The 16,790-nt window shown below is 50.0% G+C and overlaps 1 protein-coding gene across 1 annotated transcript; it reads right to left on the reverse strand.

Moving 5' to 3' along the window:
- Positions 1 to 417: 417 nt before the first annotated feature.
- TTL (tubulin tyrosine ligase) lies at positions 418 to 15,277 on the reverse strand. Its single transcript, XM_086743796.1, has 7 exons — positions 15,079 to 15,277; positions 11,472 to 11,550; positions 9,759 to 9,991; positions 6,487 to 6,622; positions 6,122 to 6,391; positions 4,984 to 5,127; positions 418 to 3,630 (listed from the first exon to the last, which is right to left on the reverse strand). The coding sequence occupies exons 1-7, from the start codon at positions 15,233 to 15,235 to the stop codon at positions 3,513 to 3,515; spliced, it is 1,137 nt and encodes a 378-aa protein (XP_086599922.1). The 5' UTR covers positions 15,236 to 15,277; the 3' UTR covers positions 418 to 3,512.
- Positions 15,278 to 16,790: the final 1,513 nt, after the last annotated feature.

Below are 16,790 nucleotides of genomic sequence, written 5' to 3' on the forward strand. Positions count from 1 at the left end.
CCCCAGCCATCTGCACCCATGTCCCCCCAGGGCCTGCCCCCCCAGCCACATGAACCCCAGGGCCTCTGCAGCAGCAATGAGGAAACTTCGACATCCCCCCCCCGCCATCACTCCCTGCTGCCTCCACACCCACGGACCCCCAAACAGCCCCCCCCACTCCCCAGCTCCCACCGGTGCTGGGACAGCCCCGGGGTGCGAGACCAGCACCCCTCATGCCATGCTGCTGTCCCGTATTTGTCACTCCGAGGTGAGGAAACCTCCGCTGTGGGGCTGGGCCAGCTCCTGCGGTCCTGCATGGCACGGGGGGGGGGGCGGGGGGGTGGGGTGCAACACTCACCACAGGCGCCCGCAGGAACCTTTCCCCGAGGGAGCCGACACCCCGAGGGCCCCTGCCACAAGGAAACACCGCAGGCTGCGTGGGTTTGCATGTTTTAATGATGTTTTAGGAGAGATGTGGGTAAAGTCACCGGAGATCCGTAAGCTCAGGCACCCGCCGGCTCCACACGCACATGCTGACGTGAGAGCAGCTGGGGACGCAAACCACAGCCTGGCGGGCTGCCAGCTTGGCAGCGCCGTACGTACCCCACCATCCTCTCAACACCAGGGTTTTCTGAGGGCTGCCACAGGAGACACTGGCAAGAAGACATGATTATGAACCTACGTACGGCACAGCATCGCTCTCCTGGGGGAGAGCTGCACGTGGAGAACAAGAAATGCTGGGAGCAGGGACATGCAAGCAGTCCTGAAGGGCGCCGGTCACAGCAGGGCTGGGAAACTGGGCCACCTGGATGAAGCGGCTTTTGAGCCTTTCTTTGACTTTTCCGATGTTTTCCGTGGGCTGTGGCTAGCCACTGGTTTTGGCAGAAGCATGATAGCCTGGTATTGGTATGGTAATTGCGACTAACCTGGTACGAGAGAAGCCACATGGGAGTTACCGGAAACCCAGAGTCCAGCAGGGTCAACGCAGCCAGAGCACCTGGGCCTGAAATCCTTCACGGCCAACATGAAGGGATACAACTGAGACTAGACATTCTGCAATATGGTAGGTGTCTTCTGGAAACTCAGCACCATCCTTTTGGAAAGCTCAGGAAAGAGAGTAAGATCTTTTCTATCGACCTTTTAGCTGGAATTAAATAGAAAACATTTATTGTTGTGTATTCCTAAAAAAAAAAAAAAAAAAAAAACAAGCAAAAGTCTCACAAGGGCTTGTGAGCATCTCTTGCAAGGTGCACCCACAGCTGCAATGCTTGGGCCTCAGCCATACACACATCCTCTGCTCCACCTCGTAGATAATACTGTGGGCAAGACCTTGGGCACTGTGCTGTCCATCCTTTACCATTTACCTCCTGTGCTTTACCTTGGGGAGCACTTTGAGAGCAGGTAGAAAATACACACAATATTGCTTTTTTCCTCCAGAGGCTGTTGCTTATTTCTGAAAAATTCAGCAAATGAGTCAATGATTAAAGCATCCCTGAATCATTATCTCCCCCAAGCCCAGCTGAAAAGGCAGGGTATGAACAGCTGCATCACCTGTGGTCACGGCTCTGCCATCAAGTTGAAGCCCCACTTTCAGCTGAGCAGCAAAAATGGCCAGCTGCTGACATGTCACAAAGCAACCCAGGGTGAAAAAAGGAGATGAAGTTAGGCAGAGGCTCCTGAGTCACTGCTCCTCCTGGAGGTACCAGCTGCTCCTGGTGGGGAGCAGCGGGGCCTGCTGCTTTTGCCCACATGCAGGCAGCTTTCTTGCCCTTAACCCACTACATCAGCAGCCATCTCATGTCACTGTGCAGTAAGGGAGTGATTAGTTATTTTTCATTTCCCTTTCGAGGGGAAAAGGATGGGTCTAGCACCCCAGAAAACAAGCATTTCTCATTTCATTATGAAGAGGAAAATTTTCTCCTCTCACTTTGTGCTCTGCTCTTGCTTTCCCTAGATCTTGCGAGAGCCCAACGTCTCTTCTGTCACCTCAGGCACATCCTGGGCCGGGGCAATTGCTATTAGATGTTCCCTTTGCTGGGCAAAAAGACATATTTTTAAGCTCACATGAGCTAACATGAAAATGTCAATGAAGATGCAGTGAACTTTGCAAGTTGAATAACAACCCTTACAGCCTACATTTTACCTTGGAGTGTTACTGCTATGTTTTACCTGGCTTGCAGTGAAATTTTTGACACCTGTGTGCTATCACAAGGTTAAGAAACCTCTTCCAGCTTATCACCCAGCGCTTCCCATCTCACAAACTGATGCATTCACGGTCCTTCTTCTGAACACCCACAAGGCCCAAATCCAGAGACCAGGCCTGGCACTCCTGGTCTTGCTGGAAGCGAAGCCACCCACCAGCAAGTGGAACAAAGCTGCAGCCCTGCTTTCACACAGCTCTTGCTCCTCGTCACTTCTCACAGTGCACCAGCGTCACCCCGCACCCCTACAAAACCTCACTCGCCTTCCTTCTAGCTGTGACCAAGCTGTGGACTGTGTTCAGGGCAGAAAATAACACTATTTGTCAAATGGAGGAGAAAAAAATTGACTGGATCAAACACGATAAAAGTCATTTGGGTTGAAAGGTTTCAGATTCAAGCCTCAAATGCACGAAGGTGAAAGCTGAGAGAAGAGCCTAAATTCACTGCAGCACCTCAGAAGAAACTGAGGAGATCGAGTTTCTGCTATTTGAAACACTCAGCACAAAAGGTATGCTAGAAATCCTACAGCCTGCCGTGAGCCCTGAGGGGGTCTCTGTACCTCTTTTAAACAGAATCTGACTGCATCAGACTGGGATAGACACTGATTCAAATCTCATTAGGAAAAGGGATAGATATAAATAAAATTGCCTTCCTTGCTTGGGTTAATTCACTGCCTACAGTTCAGCACCCTTTCTCCAGCTGTTGCCTGGGTGTTCAGCCAGACAGCTTGGAAAATGACCTAAGGAAACTGAATTCTCAGTGTTCCTGGTTTTAGGCATCCTGCGATGCAAGAGAGCTTGCTCCTTTCTACATAACAGAGCAGGAACAAAGGAAAGGAGTCACCTATTTGGAGCTGAGCTAAGGCACTAATGATGCAGTAGGTGAGGAAAGAAGAAACACAGCGGAGGGAGGACAACTTCCCAGCCACGATGTCCTAGAAGATCATCATACTCTTCACTCAATTCCTTTAAAAAACCCAGTATTACCTCTGTAGAAAAGGAGGAGCTAATACAGTATTATACTATCCCTGTTGGGGTTTCATTTTAAGGTTATTTTGTTGTTCTCCCAGAGAGATTTGTTTCAGATATCAAAGTCAGACAAGCTGTTTCTAAAGTGGATTTTGGTGAATGCAGGCAGAGTTGTCTGAGCAGCTCTGGCTCATTGCAGCTCTGTGTGGATGCCTGTTTTGTTGGTTTCTTTCTGATGATTTTCCAGAAAATAAGAAGCCTGTCTCCATCACTTTTTGGCATGATACTGAGATAAGCCACCGAACCGTGCTGACCCAATGGGTGCAGTCTCTCCCTGCACACAGCAGAGGCATTCCTGTCGTCATCACAGCTTGATAAAGATTGATGATGGCTGGCTTGTCTTCTGCCCAGTGTCACTGAGGGGGAAAACGCTAGAGATGGCTACATCCACAATTCCTTGGCAGAGCTCTGCATACAGCTTCCTAAGAGACGAGAGAGAGAATCAGATACACAGGCAGGACAAACCAGCAGGCCCCTGACCAATTTTTACACAGACATGCGTTTTCCCAGCAGGATCTATAACATCTACAAGATCCTGCTCCCAATTACATGTAGCTCCAGGGTGGCAAACGGGAAGAGAGTGGTATCTCTTCCACCTCTTCCCCACCTACCCGAGGGGTACCCCAGTACCAAAGTCATTCACCCTGTGCCTTTTGGGTTACATGACAGTAGGATGCTTTTTCAGCTCCTGGGAATGTTACTGCTTTCAGCAGCCAGTTTTTGTCTCTTAAATGGGAACTGTGTGATATGGGTGCTATAAATCAAAAGAACCCTGGAAAGGAGAAACCTACCTCAGCTGCCTTGATGGCTTCCAAGTGCCCACAGAGGCACAAAGCAAACAGGGCACTGCTGCAACTCAAATCCACCCGGCAACAGCCAAATTCTACCCATACAGCAACACAAGGAGGTGCAAGGCAGTACTGCACCATGGTGCACATGGTGAACAGGGCATCCTGGACACAGAAAGCTCCCCAAGGCCTAGCTCTGAAAAGGCTGCTGAACAGGCTGTCTGGTAGGTTTGACCTGTATTTTTTGTCTACTGTTAGTGATGATCTAATCTCATTTAATCTACATCTAATCTAATCTACATCTAATCTAATCAAATTCTAATGTCGTGATGTCAAGCCTGTTCTGTTTTGCTGGGCTTGTACATGATACAGATGTCCACTTAGCAAAGATTTCTAGTCTCCCGCAGTTGTCTCAATCACACAATACAGCACCTCCCGCGGTGCCTATGCAGAGATGTTCATGGGCACGGCTGTTTGGCTGTCCCAGCCTCCCTGTGCCTGGCAGAGGCTTTGATCCAATGTCTGCAGCATGCACAGAGTGCTCTGGGGTCCTGCTGCCTGCAAATTCATTCACTTCCAGCTGCTGCCCTTAATGCTACTCATTTATTCTCTGTTCAAGTAAAGATCAGTAGCTCCACAAGAGAGACTGAGAAACCACCTGACCCCAAAAGCATTAATTCTGCAACATAACTTCAACCCAGTAGTGTCAATAAAAATGACCCAAGTTATATTTAAACCCATTTGTCCAAAACCTGAGGTTAGTGCCCCGTCTCACATGGAAAGAAGCTGGGGGATACCAAACACAGAGAAAGGAGCAACAAACTTATATCAACTGGCACCTAGAGCAGTGTCCAGTGTGAGTTAACCTCGAAAACTCCCCTGCCATCCACTTCCACCTTTTTCACTTGGAGCTGGGCCACAGCCATGTTCTGCGTGAGGAACGTGAGTGGTGGCATCACGTGGGCATTACAGAAACTGATAACTCACTGGGCACATGCTGGGGCTCCGTTGACTTCTATCAGCCAGACCTTTAGCTCCTCATCCACCATGAAGTCAAAGCCGAAGAGCTGGAAGCTCTGGTAGTGAAGATGCTTCGTGCTGATTGCAGGCTCTATACACATAAGGCAGCTTCTGTGAAGGGAAAAACAGAAACCCAAGATTAAAAGCCCTGCAGACATATCTGCTGCTCTGCAGCTTCTGAGGGCATGTGCGCAGCGCAGTTAAGCAGATGGGTCCCGTTACCTGGGACTGCCCCAAATTACAAGCTACATCCAACATACATCATGGTAACCAAGTCCCTGCAAGTGAGATCATGCAACCATCAAAAAGCATGTGGGGACACCCTTGAGTTAACTTCCAAAGAGCTGGAAAGCAGCACCCACCCTCGCTACTGGATTAGGCAAGCTGAAAAACATGACATGCAATTACAGCCTGGAGCAGAAAGCAGAACCACAAACAGCTGCACCAGGTCCCCAAGGAACTGCCGCTGACAGCCATTTGCCTCCGAGTCCCTCAAAGATCATGTCGTGTCTTTTCGGTGTAAGTAGCAGCAATGGGGTGCTTTCAAAGTAAATTCCACCATGAAAGATCACTTTGTAAGACCTGAATTCTCTGCAGCACCGTGACCTCCAAGGTCTCTCTCCAGGCACCTTCTGTGCCCAAGAGGTAGCTGGCTCTGTGTGGACTCAGTAAGAAGACCTGTGCCAAGGAGACATGCTGCTGCTTGCTGACGGAGGGGGAAGCAGTGAGATCCTGCAGACTTGAGTCCTGCTTTACTTCCTCTCTTAACACCTTCTGTCTTTTTTAACCTCAACCTCTCCTAGCCCTGTCTTTCGACCTACCCTCTTCTGTTGCAAGCCATCTCACTCCATCTTTCTCCAGCCACAGTGGGCAAAGTGCAGACACACTGACACTTGAGAGTACAGCACCTACGGAGGTTTCTTTTCATTGAGCAATGACATTGGGGTGTTTATAGCTTGATCTTAAATTTATCTCTGGGTTGCAAGCCCTGATCCATGCAATTGAAACCCTTTGTCAGTCTGTCTGCTTCCCCAGCTTCCCCCAGCTGTGTCCATACACATCCCCTGAAGGGTTACGTTCCCCTGTGCTACAGGCAGCTCTCTACCTTATTATGTGTTTGATTTGCAGTAAGATGCTATTCTCAAGCGTTGTGTTCAGAGCATCCATCAGATACTGGTTGAACTCCTCGAAGAACATTTCATTCCCTTCCTCATACCGCCCGTAGTTTTTGGAATATTCCTTCTGAATGCAGTGATTGGTCAAGTGGCAGGTTTTGTCCTGGAAATTAGCACTGTTATATGGTTCGGAAGAGGTCCGCAGGACACCCTCTCTGTAGAGGTAGATATTATATTGATGATCCACGAGAACCCAGCTCCTGTGGGGCAAGAGAACAAACTCTAGTTTCAGTGGCTTAAAAAGAAACAGCACAAAAATGAAAACCAGTATTATTACAAATGTAGAAAAGGTTACCTGATGTCAAACTTGCGATGCCCTGGCTCTAAAAGCAGAGGCTTCTCCAGGTATTTCTGAATCACGTGCACTTGTCCCTGCTCATCAATGAAGTCCAGGAGCTCTGCAGCATCTGAAGAAATTAGGATCCCTTCCCCTGGCACAGAAGATGAAGATAAAATCAGGCAGAGGATCCTCCTGCCTTTACTGGAGCTCTTTCAGGGACCAAGCAGACCACAGCTCATTTGCCCAAAAAGCCACGCAACATGCAAGAACCCATGGCCCGGGGGCTGGTTGTTGCCCAAGCAATGACATGTTCACTCAGTGCAGGCAGTGAATCTGCAGAGGGATCTCCCCATTACTGCACCACAGCGGGGTTTGGCTCCCCAGGAACTAGAGCTAACGCAAATGGGAACCAAGGGTACCTGCAATGGCATGGCCTGCCTGGGGCTCATCTGCAGGGGGGTGGTTATTTAGACGAAAGGGGATGCACAGCAGACAGGGACTCTGGCAAGCAGTGAGGCAGCTGCTTGGTTTAGGGGATTTTGTTTCCTTTTCCAGCACTTTTTTCTGGCTGGGCTTGGCGGAAGGGGTGGCGCACATGTTCAGCACTCGTTGAATTTATTTTTCTTCCCCAGTTTTGAGAACAGGGGGTTTGAGGGTTTGTTTGTTTGTGAGATTTGGGGTTTTTTGGGGGAGTGAGGTTTGTGGTTCTTTTTTTCCTAGACTCGGACTTTCTCCCCCTGCCTGGCTTCCCTGGCTGCCAGTCACACATGCACGCTTGCAGTGTTGCCCTGCTCACTGAGTTCATTTAAGCTACCATTAAAATCATTGCTGAATTAGGAAAAGAACTATTTCAAAATGTTCATCCATGTAGTCAGTGTTTTCCCCTGCTGTGGAAGCTCTTCATTAAAGAAGTTAGATAGGCCTTTTAAATACTGCCACATTTTGGCTGAAGCTGTCACTGTTAATTTATTGCAAGAGTCCAGATATGAAACCACTGTTGCAGAGCAACGAAGAGAGAACATAGTGCTTCTGGGATTTGATAAAGGGATGGCACGGTGCCACACGAGGGATAAACCAGCTCAGGTAAAATCATCTAATACTTCTTTGGCACTACGTCTCGTCTTCAGGCATTTATTTAACTTTTTGGACTAAAGCTGATGACTTAGTCTTAATTTTGTGCAGAGTCTTTTGGAGGAAATATTGAGAAAAAAAGAAACAAATGCTCTCCAAGGGGGCACTGGGGGAAGAACACAGGTTTGGAGAACAGGCAGGGGTTGACAGCATCATCCCATGGAAGATGCTCTTAGCTGTGACTACTTTCTGAAGGTCGCTGCTGACACAGCCCTGCAGGTACTTTCAGTGCTGCGTGCTTTGCATCCCTATGAGTCACAGCTTTCCAGCTCCACTGATCTCTTACCTGTCCTAGCATCCTCCACCAAAAGGAAGTAATTTCATCAACGTATCTTTCTCACCCATGTTTTATGCAGGAGGCAAGATTTTTAGCCCCCTCATGACAGCAGGGCCAGGCAGAAACTTGCACTGGTACAACCACAGGCTGTGCACTGGGGGAAAGAGGGAAACAACATCTCTGTAAGCCAGCAAAGCTCCTGGGGTGGGAAGATCAGGAGGCACCCATTCTGCACTGGACAGACGGTGAATCAAGAGGGAGGTTAGCTTAACTGTGCCCTTAGTCAGCAACCCAGTGAGGCAGGAAAGCAGCTTATGTGGGGCAGCTGTCTCTTCTCTCAAGGAAAACATCAAAACCTCTAGTCATAGTTGAAAAATCTCTCATCTATTAAGCCAGGACATCTTAAACCTTTAATTTTCCTTTGAGTGATGGACAACCAAGCTTCCACGAGACCTGTCCTGAGTCAGGGGCTGTGCCTGAGCTGGATCTGCCTCAGCAATTAAAGTCGACAAGCTTTCTTCTTCATCAGAAGTAATCCCCAGACATTTAAAACTTCCCTGTAGAAGATTAACATGAGGCTCTGCTTTCCACTTTAATTCCCATCATGAGTTCTGCAGCACACTGATGAATATGAAAGGTTACTCTGCTTTAATACAGAAAAGATGGAATCACACTTCAATAAAGTATGTAGAGAGTTTAAACCTCCCCATCCTGCAGCAAACTACAGCAATTGCTTTTTCAGTTGCCCAGACTGATTCCTTGCCAGATAGTTATGCCACACATTCCCTCACCAGCATAAAAAGACTCATCTGCCCTTCCTCCCTGATCAAAATAAGCATACCTTTATGATGCTTCTTGGTAACACAGCCAAGAGAGCAGAGCAGTGAAGGAAGCCAGCAGGAAGGCCAGTTTTATCATGCAGCCTCCCTGCAGCCACCTCCAGCTTTCACATTCTCTGGTGGTTTTTTTTAAGACTGCATCAAAAGTGACTCTGCAAATATGAGTAGTGCATGTGGGCTTGTTCCCTTTGAAAAGACCAGGTCTTTCCTTGGGCTGGGCTCTGCACACACGGCAAGCCAAGTTTGCATAAAGCCATTCTGATGACGTGCCCGTGACAAACAGCACGTAGTTACCAAAGCATTACATCTGTAGCTGTGTCCAGCTATCTCATCTAATAGCTAATTAATTTTGTAGACCGAGAAATGCAATGACCCTGGCACAAGGAAGGACACATTATCGCTTACGTATCTATTGCCTTATTAAAATTAAAGGGATATACAGGCATTGCATTGCTTGTCTTTGCTCTGGTACCTTCCCCTGAAGCTTGGGTGTAATTTGGATGCACTGAGCTTGTGGCTGCTCAGCCAGTCTCTCAGTGTGACCACAGGTAGGCCGTTGGCACCAAGCATCTGGGTTTGGTTAAGAGACAAGCAGTGGTATTTTTGCCCAGGTGAAACCAGGCTTAGCTGCAGCATGGAAAGCTGGGCTCCATGCCCTTGAAGGCTGCTGCCCTTCTCCCCATATCCTGTTCTGCTCCCTGTTATCTCCTGCTTTCCACATTCCCCTTGCCTGCTGGTCCCTGCCACCTTCTCCCTGCAGCAAAAACTTTCCCATATTTTAAGGCGCACGTGTTGAAAAGGGAGGTCCTTTCACTGCCATCCATGTCCTAGGTGGCTTGTTACAATGCTTGTCAGGAGCCCCATGCCACCAAGCAGACAAAGGAGAGCCCTGTGCTGGCTTGACTGGCATGGAGCTGGTAGGTGAAGCCTTTCAAAGACAGCCTAGATTATCAGCTGGGCTCAGCCAAACCTGGGACTCCACTGATCAAATAAAGAGTAAGGAATAACAAGAAGGTGGCTCATTTTGCTGGAGAATGAACCTTTGGCACCAGCTGAGGACTTGGCGATCCACACATTGCCTTCTTTGCCTTCCCGCCGCCTGTTGTAAGCTGCCAAGAAGACTTCCCGCTCATCTGTCCTTGTGTTGTTTATGAGATGGCGAATTCCATTCTGTGCTGGAGCCACAGGGGTCTTCAGGTTTGTTGGGTAAATCACATACGACTCAGGGAACCAAGTGCAGGACTCCGATAGTTCAGGGCTTGTCTTGATTAGCCTGGGTGAAAAGAGACAGGCTGTTAATCTTCAGAGTGTCCCCACCTGCATGGATATAATTTAATAAGTAAAAATCATCATTAACTGGGCTCTTTCATTTGGTGATGAATAGCACCTTACCAAAAATTGTATTTTTCTTAGACCATTGAAATTAGGGTTTCCTAGAGATATGGCAACCTCAACCTGCAGCCAAGCACTGCTCTTTGAACCAGACCTGCATGCTTTCATTAAACGTTTTGTAGATACTATGGATATGGTGTCCCAGCTGTGGATGAAAACCACTGGGAACCCACTGGAAGCAAGGACACAGCTACAAGTTTCATGTCCCAAGGTGTCTGGGATCCCCCTTGCATCTCCGATCTCTCTGGCACATCTCTTCTACCAGTAACGTCTACAGGTGCCAGCAAACTCCTGTTAGCGGAGCCCAGGCCTGTTTTTTTTTCAGAGTCAAGGGAGCTGCCTGCCCCTCTGAATGCCCACTCTGTGCTTTGCTTAAGGCCAAAAGCAAAGCTCATGACTTGCTGACTCTCTCTGTGCATTTGTGCCTCTCTGTTGAAACGGCAGTCAGTCAGTGACACCCTGAGAGCCTTGAGGAATGTCATTTGTGGTTCCTTGGGTTCATAAGTAGCTTGATGCATGGCTGACCCCACAGTCAGAAAGGTCAGCCAAGCTTCAGGAGAGAAAAACAGGTGTGCAAGCACTTTCAGCACCACCTCTAGACCACGGGCCACAGCAAAATCCAGCTGGGGAGCGCCATGAGTGCTCATTTAAAAAAATACTGTGCTAGCTCCTGACAAACACCATCACCACTTTAAAGATTAAAGTAAGTGGGACCAGGTTCTTTGCAGGGGAAGGAGAGGCCTCGGATCAGCACACTCGGTCTGCAGGACTTCATCAGCAAGAGGCAGCACAGACATCAGTGTGGAATCAGACACTTGAAGGACATCAAGAGCTTTGACATGAAGATGCACTAATGGCCACAGAGTTTGCACAGGGACGAGGGTTATCTAAGCTCATCCACATTTCCCCAGGAGACCCTGGGACAGTTGGTCATGCAGAAATAACTCCCAGAGCTCTTCCTGGAGATGTCTCCAAGCATTTGTTTGACCAACAAATCTGATTAGCTAAAGGCATATTAGTGTCTCATCTCTGTATGAAACAGAATAAAAGGAATACATTTTAATTAAATGTCTACAAGGAAAAAGAGCAAATACGTTGGGTTTTTTTTTTCTTTTGATATGGCTCTAATCTGACGCAATACACTCTATGGTTTCAAGCAGATGCAATTCAGTGGAAATGGCATTTCCCCTGAAGTTACAAAGAGTTCTTTGTGCACACAGATAGCTCTAGAGACCAGCACATGCTAGGACACTCCCAGGGCAGCTGTTCTGTGAAATACCCTCAGAACAGGTTCAACACTCAACAACAGTTGGAAGAAAAATTTCTGCCAATCCCATTTAACATTTCAGTGAATTTCTTACTTCACCAGAGATGCTTTGCGGCACAGCTTGTCTGCTCCCCTGTAGTAATTCACCAGCTGCACAAGCCCAGGTTCATGGCCTGAAAAGGGGAAACAAAGAAGTCAGACAAACATCTCAATTAATAAAGGAAAAAACATCTGCTTGGTGCAAAGGACTTGTGTGGTAGGGAAGAGAAAGGAGGTCGTTTCCTTGCCCTGCATCACAGAAATGGCCTTAAGTTGGTGCTGGCTCTTGTGATCTCTTTCTTTTAGTTACAAAAAACCCATGCATTTACCCAAGTCTGTTTTGAATCTGACAATTCCATTTTCCAAAGGAAAATAATAATTTCCTAATTCACACTGGGAACTGGCAGCACCACCCAGAAATGTTCTCCATTTGCTGGTAGCAATTTTTAAGAGACAAGATTTCAGTTATTCTTAAATGCAGTAGGAGGATGCAGGGAAGCACACCATGATAAAGATCACAGCTTAGGAAAGGGCCTTGTTTCTTTGCCATATACAGGAGGATTCCCTGTTGGACCTGATATCACAAAACACTGCCAAATGTTAAAAGATTTGGAGTCTTGCTTCCCTCTGGCAGTTCGCAGCAAGCCCCCTTGGATAGCTGGGGTGGGAAGAGACCTCTGGGGGGTTGGACCAGTGGGATCCCCCAAGCACGGCAGTTACTTCAATCTTCACCTTCTCTTTTCAAAAAAATACTTGTGGGAGTGATTTGGTCCCTGAAAAAGGATTCAGAGTTTTAGTTATCCTTTTTGGTGTTTGCCTGGAAGAAAAGGCCTGGAGCAAACATTATATTAGAGACCAGGCAGCTGCAAGATCACGGAGAGTGAATATCTATTTCAGCTCCAAAGTCATGACCTGGGTCGCTATTTTATTCACAAATCTTTAAATACAAGATAGCTGAAAACCATCTTCCAGAAAAGATCTGTAACTTCAGGCACTGCAATGCGTAGCCAGCACTGCCAGGCACTAATTTACTGAAAGAAATTAGTAAAAAACATAAAATTTCCTTCTGTTTCCAGTTTATTGATTTTGCTTGGCTCCTGGTAGAATCAAGGTCCACAGAAGGAGATCCCACCACTCTGAGTGGGCTCTGCCCCACAGTGGTCAGTCCACTCAGCCTATAGTGACGGAGGAATGGGGGTGGTGAAAGGAGGAAGATGGGAGCAGCTGAAACCTGTTTTGAAACCGCTGCTGTTGGATAACTGACCCGCTGGGAGGCACATCCCCATTGGTTTCCTGAGCATCTCCACGGAGCAGTGGGCTGCGATGTGGAGTCTGGTGGTCAGCAAGGAGGGACCACGAGGCAGGAAGGGCAAGTTGTGAGGTCTTCCCCATGCGTTTAGCAGGGTTAAAAAGCTGCCAAGGCACTGAGCAAACTGGTGTTCCTCCCGTGGCTGGCAGGGGATAGTCCAGCATCCTCTGCTCCACAAAGCCTCTGCAGCCTCTTCCTCCTTTCCCTCCCCTTAGCACAAATTGCTTTTCCATTAGATAAGATGCAGACACTCACAGCTTAAGGGTACAATCCTGCAAGAATTCCAGTATCAGTGAGAGCAACAGAAGTGCCTGCAGCTGAACAGAAGCAGCGGTGCATGCTGAGAGTCCCCACTTCTACCCCTCTCCCACGTCAAATAGTTGAGCTTAGCCCCGAGTAATGTAAGTCCCTACAGTTGCCTGAATTAATGTCTGCTTCCACTGAGCAGAGCCTTTAGGAAAACCAAAGTAAGACAGCTTTGATGCAACAGTTGCTCAGGAGGACACCTTTAGGAAGATGTACCAGAGAAGATACAGCTTTTTGGAAGATGTACCGAAATAACCAAGTTATTTTTCATCTGAATCTACTGATTTCAGGCAATCAGCACTGGCTATAGCAGGATGGGTTAAAGAAGCCAGTGCCAAAGCATGGTCCCTCTCCATGGGTCGTAGATGTGTCTTCACTGTGAGAAATGGCTTGAATTTTCAGACATCCCATGGCAACACACACTGAAGTGCTCGCTGAAGCCCTTCCATCATCCCAGGACTACTTTTGAGGATGGAAGGGGTTAGCAAGAGACAGCCCCAAGCCACGAACTGGACTTGCTGTGCAGGCCCACATACATCAAAGAACTGTATTCGTTCTGCAACAAAGCCCGATGCTCACAGCCCTGCTTGCCAGCCACATTACAGTGCAGGTCTGCCTGCTGTGCCTGGCTACAGCGTCTGTGTGCATCCTCGCTGCTTAAGCCTCTCCCAGTGTTTCCCTGCCTGCTGCAGACACCTTGGTGGTGGGGGGTGACCAGATGGCATCGCCATGTGATGAGGACTTTCCACTCACAAATGCACGTGGAAGACAAGGGAAGAGGTGCTGGAGCTGGTGACTTGCAAATCTGAAAGAGCAGTCAGCGGTGATCTAGCAGTTCTGGGTCTCAACTGCAAGAAAGGGGCTGCCAAAGCCACCCTGCCCCAGAGCTGCTGCGGCGAGGGGGCTCCTTCTGCTCCACATGTTTCTGCAGCCAGAAGCAGTACTGCAAGATCGCCCCAGGAAGGAAGAAACCAGAGCCAAGGGCAAGGAGGGAGGCCAGGAGGTTCCTGTCAGCTTGTTGGACGAAGGCATGGGGGACCACAGGAAGGAAACACGCTGCTCTGCTAGGGTTTGCAGTGCCCTCATCCCAAACCTACTCTGACAGGCCTGGTGACAGAGGCCAGCACAGCAGCTGGCACGGAGCACGGAGACCTGCCAGCCTTGTGGCTCCTGCCAGCCCACTCCCAGCCGTGGGCCATGACAGTGCATCTCTGCTCCCCGCTGCGCCCTACAACGCTGCCAGCACCTGGCTGGGCTCTCCCTGCTCGTGGGCAGCATACGGTACCCTCCCTCCTCACTCTTGGGCTCTTCCCCGTCTGGAGGAGCAGGGGGCTGGGGTGGCTGTGCTTACAGCCCTGCCTGTCACAGGACAGGCAGCGCGGGTGGCAGGCAGGGGACAAGCCTGCACAGGGAAGCTCCCAGGTCCCTGGATGTTGGCAGTGTGAGAGAGGGGGGTCAGACAGCTGGGGAAAAGAGCGGGGGAAGGTGGCTTGGCCCTTCACAGAGTCTCTGGAATAACCCTGACACTGCTCCAAGTAGGGACTAGACGTGCTGTCATCCCCACCAAACCCTCGCAGAGGCACATCCCCACCAGCCCGGGCTCCGGGACAAGGGGTTGAGGTTGCCTGGTTCCCACACCCGAAAAGGGGGGGATCCCTCCACCCCACCCCGCTGCTGCCCCACAGCGCAGCCCCCGAGCTGGGCTGGGTGTTTTGAGGAGGAAGGGCGAAACCGCCCTCCGGGAGCTTGCGAGGGGGATGCTTTGGGGCCTGGCCGAAGGCAGCAGCCCCCCGGCAGTGACAGCCGGTCCGGTGTCTGCAGAGAGCCCCCCCCGCCCTTTGTTCTGGGCGATGCAGTGCGGGGCGGCCCCACGGTGACAGGGCCCGGGGGAGGCACACCCCCCCCGCCCCTTTCCAAACTGCGGGGGTCTCCGCGGAGCACGCCGGGGCGACAGGAGGCTGGGCACCCCGGGGAGGCTCCACCGGGGCGGGAAGTGCCGCAGTGGAGTCGGGGGGGGACGGGTGGGAGATGTGGGGGGGGGGCTTACCCAGCCTGCCGAAGGGGAGCCGGTTCCTCTCGCCCAGCATCAGGTTGAAGCGGGGGTTGTCCCTCCGGAGGCGCCGCCACTGCCCGCTGGCCAGCAGCAGCCGGCTCACCTCGGCATACACGCTGCTGCCCTCGTCCCGCACCACGAAGGTGTACATGGCGCGGGGTTAGGGGGAGATTAGGCGGGGGGGGGACACACCCCGCCCTGCCCTGCCCTGCCCTACTCTACCCCTGGCGGCCCAACGGGCGCCCCAGGCCCATGGGGCCCCGCCGCCGCCGCCGCCTGGCCCCGCTCCGCATGGCCGGGGCCGCCGCCCCCGCGCACCGCCCGCTCCTGCCTGCCCGCGGCGGCCGGGGGGGGGGGGGGGGGAGGCGGGGCTGGCCCGGAAGCAGAACCACCCGCCGCTACCGGAAAAGGCAGTGACGTCATTGGGACCGCCCGGTAGCAGCGGCTGGGTCCCAGTGGCGGTGCAGGCCCGGCCCCAGTCCCAGTCCCAGTCCCAGGCACGGGTGGTGGCGGCGGCCTCGTGGGCCCCAGAGTCCTGCCGGGCCCCTGGGTCTTGGGCCCGGCCCGGCCCGGCCCGGCCCGCGGCCTTGCGCTCGGAGGGCGCCTGGGTAGGGAGGGCAGCAGCCGTCCGGCGGGAACCCGGTGAAATTCAGGATGAAGGGGAAAGGTGGCAGTGACACTGACAGTGACAGTGGCTGGCGCTGGAGGGGCTCGGCGGGGAAGGGCCTGGCGGGCACGGTCTGACTCTCCAAACCACATTTTTCTGGATATCTTTTAGTTTTCCTAAAGATGTGTTCTTACCTTCTTGTGCATTGTTATCTACTTGGGCTTTTCTGTTTGTGAAAAGGTCTTTTTGTTTGTAACCATCGCTTCTCTTAAACAAGTCTGCAGCAGACCAAAGACACTCACAAATTCAGCACCTGGAGATCAGATTCCACCCCACCGTGACGTGACAATCAATCACACTTGCCTTAAACCTATCAGTAATGGAAACTGAGTTTGTGATTCGGTTAATGCTCTGTTTTTCCTACAGACATAGTTTGAGGGATGACATCAGCATTGCATGCTCGTATTGGCTGCTATAAATCACGATGTATTTCCAACAAGTCAAGAACATTTTGCTGAAGGAAAATCAAGTGTGTGGTTATTGCCTTTTCTTCTTCGACCAGCATAAGGTGTTTGGCGATCCAAGAACAGAAAAATGTAATTTAAAAAATGTCAGCTATCTCATTTTCTCCTTCTAAGTTGTTAAAAAATGTTTTTAATGAAATGCTTTTTACCTTGAAAGAATTATGGACGGGGAAAAAAATCAGTGTTTCCAAGTTAGTACAGTAAAACACTGATTTTATTAATAGTCTGAGGAAAGCACAGAATACTAAACTATAGGCCAGATGGATGATAACAACATTGAAATGAAAAATAATTTTTTTACCAACTTTGATTGCCAAAATGGAAGTTGTTAAAATGGAATGCTGTTGTGTATTCTATTTGTTACTGGGATGAAACTCAGGATACAGAATTTAGTCTTTTTGAAGCTAAAAGTTTTTTTCCTGAATATAAAACAGAAACAATTGGATTTTAAAACATCTCCTCAAGAAGAAGGGTTTTAAAGCAATATTGTCTCAGCCTCGCCATGTAGAAGTAAGCCATGGTAATTTTTTAGTGAGGCTGTGAGGGAAAAAAAGCCTCTGGGTACACTCCTGCAT

Source organism: Chlamydotis macqueenii, chromosome 3 (assembly GCF_036417535.1).
Source record: "Chlamydotis macqueenii isolate bChlMac1 chromosome 3, bChlMac1.mat, whole genome shotgun sequence".
Taxonomy (NCBI): domain Eukaryota; kingdom Metazoa; phylum Chordata; class Aves; order Otidiformes; family Otididae; genus Chlamydotis; species Chlamydotis macqueenii.